At 56.6% G+C, this 7500-nt stretch overlaps 2 protein-coding genes across 2 annotated transcripts in view; both read left to right on the forward strand.

Annotated features, from left to right (window-relative positions):
* The window catches only part of PTSG_04283 (uncharacterized protein), a 6998-nt gene extending 3963 nt beyond the window's left edge, over positions 1–3035 (forward strand). The window contains exons 11-19 of the mRNA XM_004995124.1: positions 222–325; positions 563–665; positions 799–859; positions 1032–1133; positions 1354–1491; positions 1719–1811; positions 2075–2235; positions 2438–2513; positions 2735–3035. Coding sequence (XP_004995181.1) covers positions 222–325; positions 563–665; positions 799–859; positions 1032–1133; positions 1354–1491; positions 1719–1811; positions 2075–2235; positions 2438–2513; positions 2735–2851 — 955 coding nt within the window. The 3' untranslated portion in view covers positions 2852–3035. The remainder of the gene's footprint in view (positions 1–221; positions 326–562; positions 666–798; positions 860–1031; positions 1134–1353; positions 1492–1718; positions 1812–2074; positions 2236–2437; positions 2514–2734) is intronic.
* Positions 3036–3090: 55 nt separating this feature from the next.
* PTSG_04284 (uncharacterized protein) overlaps positions 3091–7500 on the forward strand; it is a 5738-nt gene continuing 1328 nt past the window's right edge. Inside the window, exons 1-11 of the mRNA XM_004995125.1 lie at positions 3091–3344; positions 3530–3654; positions 3812–4024; positions 4537–4631; positions 4836–5020; positions 5229–5296; positions 5674–5794; positions 6041–6268; positions 6508–6882; positions 7101–7211; positions 7362–7500. The exon at positions 7362–7500 is cut by the window's right edge and continues 75 nt beyond it. Of these exons, the coding sequence (XP_004995182.1) occupies positions 3198–3344; positions 3530–3654; positions 3812–4024; positions 4537–4631; positions 4836–5020; positions 5229–5296; positions 5674–5794; positions 6041–6268; positions 6508–6882; positions 7101–7211; positions 7362–7500 (1807 nt within the window). The 5' untranslated portion in view covers positions 3091–3197. The remainder of the gene's footprint in view (positions 3345–3529; positions 3655–3811; positions 4025–4536; positions 4632–4835; positions 5021–5228; positions 5297–5673; positions 5795–6040; positions 6269–6507; positions 6883–7100; positions 7212–7361) is intronic.

The following is a 7500-nucleotide window of genomic DNA, read 5'->3' on the forward strand; positions in this document are numbered from 1 at the left end:
CCCTCCTCCCTCCTCCCTCCTCCCTCCTCCCTCCTCCCTCCTCCCTCCTCCCTCCTCCCTCCTCCCTCCTCCCTCCTCCCTCCTCCCCTCCTCCCCTCCTCCCCTCCTCCCCTCCTCCCCTCTCCCTCTCCCTCCACACACACACACACACTCTCTCTCCCTCTCCCTCTCACTCACACACACTCACACTCACACACACTCACACACATGCACATGCACAGCTCTGCGCGCGTGCAGGAGGTGACGGGTTTCCTGCAGACGGCGGCGGCGAATCTGACATCCAATATGAACGTCGACTATCAGGCCGGCGCTGATATCCCACCAGGTATGACGTGTGCACACACACACACACAATCGTTGGGCATGTGTTGACAGCGAGCGCTTGTACGTGTCTTCCTCCCCATTCCCTTTCGTCGGCGTGTGGCCTCATCATCTCATAGTCTGAACCAACAACAACCAACAACCCACAACAACCAACAACCACCAACAACGACAACGTAAACAACAACGACGACGCCGCCGCCGTCACTGCTTACGCTCCGCTGTCCGTTGCCGCTGCCAGCGTCACTGCGGATGATTCTTCATGAGTTTCGAAACGAAACGAAACGGGAGGAGTTTGGGGGCGTCTTCATCACAGACCACCCGGCATCCGGCTTTACAAACTCGTAGGTTACGTTTCATCATGTTCTGCTCCGTGCCCTTGCTCCTCATGACACATGCCATTGCATGAAGTTGCACACACTCACATGACTCAACTACCTGCCGCGTATTGTGCACGTGTGCGTGCGGTGATTGCAGGTTTTATCACAGCCGATTGGACAATGCCGACTACATTGACGCGTCATCAAACGCCACCGTGGTACGCCGACGTTCAAACACGTGATTGCATTGCTCAACCTGACTGGCTACATTTCCATGCGCACACGCACGCACACACTTGCATCCTTGTGTGGTCCCTCGATCGCCCACCCCCTATTGCTCGCCTCTTATGGACGTACCCCCCCCCCCCCCGTCGCCTCCACCCCTTGCAGGAGAAGCTGTGCAACGTGTCGTCGGTGCTGGCCAAGTCGCTGTGGTCGATGGCGTTTGAGACAGAGCCGCCAATGCCGCTCCAGCAGGCAGACTGCGACTTTGTGCGTTTGGCAGCCATGGTCGAGAGAGCGAGGAATTGACCGCGTACAGTGTGCTGTTTGCCACGTGAAAATGTCGTGTATTGACAATGCTTGCATCTCTGGTGTGCCTCCCAAGCACATAGGCTCACTCACTGAATACACGCACACATGCACACAAACAAACACACACACACTCGCTCACTCACACAACACGCACACAAACACAACTGCTCCGCTGCAGGTGCGTGAGCTGCTGTATTGCATCACGGTCGACCAGACGTGTCAGCTGGTGAAGGATTCCGTTAACGTCATTGAGAACACGCCCTCGCCCATTTCCCGTTATGTCGGCGTGAAACCAACAGCAGGAACTCTCACCAGGGTGCGTCTCTCTCGCCTGGTTTTTCGTTGTAGTTGTGTCTGCACAAACACTGCGTGTGTGTGTGTGTGTTTGCATGTGTGTGTGTGTGTGTGTGGTGTGTGTTTGCATGTGTATGTGTGCGTGCGTGCGTGTTTGGGCATGCCCCATCACGTCGGCTCACGCCGCACCATGGCTCACTCGTTTGCGTGTCTCCCTTTCCCACCTGCACACGCTGTCGTGGTGTGCAGCCTGTTGGCTTCTTCTTCAACCAACTCGCTGCCGCCATTGCCGTGGATCGCAACGTCACTTACAACAGCACCGACGGCTGCACCGCAAACGGGGTAAGCACTCAAGTTGGTGCGGAATACGCGAATTTGGTTGGGGACATTGGATACGAACGTGTCGTGTCGCTTTGCTCACTGTTCTGCCATTCCCTTGCTGGGCTTGTTTTCGTTCCCTCAGCCTCACACACACACACACGCACACACACACACACTCACACACACACACACACACACACACACACACACACACACACACACACACACACACACACACACACACACACACACACACGCACGCACACACACACGTACACAAACAGCGTGCGCCGGACTATCAGCGGATTCGGTGGCGCGGTACGGATGTGTGCTACCTGAGCGCAACCTTCACGCACCTTGCGTGGTCGCCTGCGTTTGACGGGTACTACAGCCTCAAGCCCCTCGGCACTCCCTCCTTCGACTACCGCGATGGCAGAGACCCAAGGTGCGCACACACGTGCATGCCCGTGGTGGCGCTAGTCTCACTGCAGCGACGCGGATGTGTTTCAGTAGTACATTGAGGGGGGGGGGTCGTTTTGCTCCATATTGTCCATTCAACCTCCCTTGTCGCCGTCAACCTTACGGCTTCCACCCTCCTTTGTGTTGTTGTTGCTGTTACTGTTGCTGCTGCTGTTCGCGACTGACAGGTGGTCGACATGGACAGAGTCCACGTGGGACCCGATCAAGGGCCGCCTGTTCTTCGTCGATGCGCCACACGCGGAGGTGGGCTATGACGGCGGTGGTGACTGCAGTGGCTGCGTGCACGTGCTTGTGGTTGGCTCGTGGTTGTCTGTCATGTTTGCGGTGGATGGTGCGAATGGGCACCAAGGTGGTTCTGTCCCCTTGTCTCCAACGTGCCCTGTTCTCTGGTGTGGGATTCTCACTCAACACCTCATTGCTGGCACCATGATGTTGTTTGTCGTTGTGCTTTTGTATGTGTGTAGCTTGGCACGGTGCTTGGCGGGCTGGCCTGGTTCTTCCTATCCCTGGGCATCGTGTACTACCTCAGCACCCACATCACCTACGACTCGCACTCCTTGCTTGACCCAGATGGCAACTGATGCCCGTGCCAGTGCTTGCGTTGCTGTGTTGTTGTGCGTGTGTGCGTGTGCGTGTGTGCTTGCGTTGCTGTGTTGTTGTGCGTGTGTGTGTGTCTGTGTGTGTGTGCGTGTCTGTGTGTGTGTGTGTGTCTGTCTGTTTCTCTCTGCTGTGGTTCTTCTCAAGGAAATTTTGCCTTTGTTCCGACCATTTCGCAAAGTCAATTTTGACATTGGCGTCTGTTAGCAACAATCAGCGCATACACCACCGCGCAGCCGAACAACAAAGAAGAACACCAAAGACAACACACCTCCCACCACACACCTACCTCTTCATCTGTTGTCTCTGTTGTCTCTGCTGGTGGTCACGATGGCGAGCAAGACTCGCACCGTGACGGTGAAGAAGCCTACGGGCGCACGCCGCTTTGATGCTGTGTACGACAAGGACTACTATGTCTCCGGCGAACGCGATCACACCCGCGCCATGACCCAGGCCATGACGCGCGATGCACCAACGGTTCGTGTGTGTGTGTGTCTGTGTGTGTGTGTGTGTGTTGATGCGAGGGCACGCTTGCGTGCTTGTGCACACGTGTGGGTGTGTGATTGTGTGTGTTCTCTTAAATTGCAGTGAAGCACAAAGCCATGTGCATGCTGGCTGAACAATTGCATGTGCTATGAATGAACGGATGTTACCTTGTGCAGGAACCCGTACCAGACTCGCAGAACATGTTCAGCGATCTGCGACACTTTCCACGCTCAACCGTGAAGGTGGGGCACCAGCAGGCGCTCCCAGAGTTCGTTGACACGCAGCATCAAACCGAAACAAGGTAACAAACAATCGTGTTCGCGGAGGTGAACGTGCAGCGCTTCCCCCTGTCATTGTTGGTGCGAGTGCTGTTCTTTCTCACATGATACTTGGCACGTGCTGCTACCGTTGTTGTTACTTCTGCTTCTGTTGTTGCTGCTGCTGTTGTGGTTGTGCAGGGCGATGCAAGCGCAGGCAGACTACGAGCAGGCGCAGCCGCGCGGGCGTGACCTTTTCAAGTATGCGCACCAACCGCTCACCCCCGTGACGTCGGCCTTCATGGACTTCAACCCGCTTCTTCGCCTGGACGAAGGCAGCTCATCCGCCGAGCAGTTGCCGCGAGAACTCCCACCCGGCACCATGGTCACCACCGCCACACAGACAGACTACAGGTGTGTTTGAACGTGTGAATGTGTGAATGTGTGGGTGTTGGATTTGTACGTGTGTGTGTGTGTGTGTGTGTGTGTGTGTGTGTGTGTGTGTGTGTGTGTGTGTGGGTGGGTGGGTGGGTGTGTGGGTGTGTGGGTGTGTGGGTGTGTGTGTTGGATTTGTACGTGTGTGTGTGTGTTTGAACGTGTACATATGTGGGTGTTGGAGTTGAACGTGTACATATGTGGGTGTTAGATTTGTACACGTGTGTGTGTGTGTGTGCACGTACATGCGTGCGCACATATGTATGTATGCGTGTGTGACTTTTCACTTGCGCCTCCTCCCCTTCTTGTTGCTGTCGATTGATGTTGTTGAGAGTCCAACGCTGAATTCTACCCGTAAAGCATGCATGCATGCATGCATGCATTGTCTAGCGTCTCATACCATCCACTGTGTGATCACCGTCATCATTGTCACTGTCGTCGTGATTGCTGTCACTGTCGTCGTGATTTCTGCCGCTGTCATCGTACTACAGGGAGTCTGCAACACAGACAGACCCGTACACGCCCGAGTACACCGTGCGGCCAGGGTCAGCACCAGAAGTGCTCACGCTCGCAACACTCTCCTACGGTGTGTCATCCACTGCACAGTGTTGAGCCATGCGCTTTGCTGAAGGGGGCGGAGGCTTCCTCCTCATTCATGTTTGTTTACATGCACACAGACAGAGACAGAACCAGATGCCATCTTATTTTCTTACCCATATTGCATCCAATGTTCACAAACACACAAACACAAACACACACACACACATGCCTGCTGCGTGATTGGGCGCAGGCTACGGGCTGCCTGCTGGCCTGGCTGAGGTTGAGATGATTGAGCGAGCGCGGGAGCGGCGGGCGTGGGAGAGTCAGCTGCCGCCGGCTGACGACGCATATCGCTCCGTTGAGCGCGCACGTGCCATGGAGGAGCAGGAACTCCGCGAATGGAAACACAGGGAGGACCAGATTCAACAGATTCAGGTGCGTGTATGTCTGTGTTTGGTCTTTGAGTGTGTGTGTGTGTGTGTGTGTGTGTGTGTGTGTGCGCGCGCGTGTGTGTGTGCCTGTCTGTCTGTGTCTGCACTTTGCGTGCAGATACAGAAGAGAGTGCTGCGTGATACCACCCAAAGAAACGTGAGCAACACGCCTCACGCTGTGTCTGCGCCACCACCGCCACCTCTGTCGATAGGACGAGCGACTGCAGCTGCTGCAACAGCTGGTCGTAGAGCTGCAGGAGAAGAAGCAAATGGCCCAGGAGTAAGTCAACCCCCGCGCCAGACGGCAGATGCTTTGTATTCTTGGCATGCTGCTGACGTATTCTTGACCCTCTTTGATCGCTGTTGGCATTTTCCTTCTTGTTGCCGCTCGACTTTGTCCTTCCCTCCTCTACAACACAAACGAACGCACACACACTCACTCCCTCAAACGCACACACGCACACGCACGCGCGCACCCACTCACTCCCTCACTCAAACGCGCGCGCACACACACACACACACTCACTCACTCACACACACACACACACGCTCTCTCTCTCTCTCTCTCTCTCTCTCTCTCTCTCTCTCTCTCTCTCTCTCTCTCTCTCTCTCTCTCTCTCCTCTCACACCACCACACCACCACGACGACGACGGCAGCGAGAAGCTTGAGAAGGCGTACCAGCAGCGGCAGGCGGCGCTGGATCGCCGGCGCGCAAAGGCCGAGCTCGAGGGCGTCATGCGCTTGAGGAAACTCGCACGCACACGCAGAAACGTCGAGGTACGCCATGGTGATGGTGATGGTGGTGGTATTGGTATTGGTATTGGTATTGATGAGTGAGTGGCATGAACGTATCCATTAACACCAAGCGCGCGCACTCACACACACTCACACACTCACACGCACTCACACGCACACACACTCTCTCTGCATGCATGCATGCACACCTCAACACCCCCCACCCCCACCCCGCCCCGACTCTCACCCGCTCAAACGCTCTGTACATGTGCAACCACACCACAACAGCACTCTCGGGAGCGGCGCAACATCGTGCGCGAGTATGCGGACACGGGCTCCCAGACGTTTGCACCTGCTGCCCGCACGGGCGCGGCTGCACGCATTGCTGCTCAGCGCAAGGCGCCGGTGCGTCCAAGGCAGTTGGGGTCATATGACGCCATTGTGGACCTTGAGGCGAACCTCCCCCGCGCAATCACCACACCACGCATCCGCACAGGATCAAGCAAGCGGCAGCACGTGCGTGTGTGTGTGTGTGTGTGTGTGTGTGTGTGTATGTGTGTGTGTGTGTGTGTATGTGTGTGTGTGTGTGTGTGTGTGTGTGTGTGTGTGTCGGGAGTTGAATGGGCATTGGACGTGGCTGTGGTTGATGTTGATGTGAAAGACAGCAGTTACTGCAAGGGTGGCTGAAAGATTCCTTTGCAATTCACGTCTCTTACCCGCGCTCACGCTTGGGTTGCTTGGTTGGGTTGTCACAGGGAAAGAGTGCCAATGCCCGCGCGAAGCTGAAGCAGACGTTGGAGCGCCTGGACGAAACGTTTAGCATGCAGCGCCAGGGCACCCTGCCTGTCCTTCCACCCATTCGCTCCATTGAGAAGGTCGAGAAGCCCAAGGAACGCCCACCAACGCCGGAAGTGAACGCGCCATGCGAGGCAGACCAGCGCAAGGAGCAGGCGGTGATGCTGCTGCAGAGCCTGATCCGCGGCCGTGCTGCCCAGAACGAGATGTACGAGGGCAAGGAGCGGCGGCGCGACATGATCACGGAACTGCGCACCACACACGCGCTGTCCAAAGCCCAGCAGGAGATCAAGGAGAAGGAGAAGCAGGACGCCCTCAAGCTCCGCGAGCGCCAGGTATTCCAAACACATGACATTGACGTGCTGGTGTGTGTGTGTGTGTGGTGTGTGTGCGTGCATGTTGTGCTTGTGTGTGCGTGCGTGCCTCGAGTATTTGCTGCCATTTGTGCCATTGTCTCGCATTTCAGTGAGCGGCCACCATTCCATCCACTTGTACGCCTTCTGACAACCCAACTCAACTCCTACCACCACCACCACCACCACCACGATGCCAGGCTGTGGAGCGGCGGCGGCGGCAGCTGCTTGACTGGGTGGTGACAGACGTGCAGGCGGAGCAAGTTGGCGGCACCATTGATTTCCTCAGCAAGGAGCTCGTCAGGCTGCAGGTGTGATCCCGCAAAAGTTCAACTGTAGTGGTTTGTGCCATGACCCATCGCGAGGCCAACCTGCGCCCCTTGCTCCCCCTAAACATTCACACACACACACATTCACACACACGCAAACCCCCCCCCCCCCCACACACACACACACCACAGGAGGAGCGGCGTGTGCACGCGTTTGCGATGTTGGCTGAGCGGGAGCGGCGGCTGCGAGAGGCGGAGGAGGCCGGACGACGGCAGCAGGAGGAGAAGCAGCGCGCACTCAACGACGAAGTGTTTCGGCAGGTCATGGACG

This window comes from Salpingoeca rosetta (assembly GCF_000188695.1).
Source record: "Salpingoeca rosetta unplaced genomic scaffold supercont1.9, whole genome shotgun sequence".
Classification (NCBI taxonomy): domain Eukaryota; class Choanoflagellata; order Craspedida; family Salpingoecidae; genus Salpingoeca; species Salpingoeca rosetta.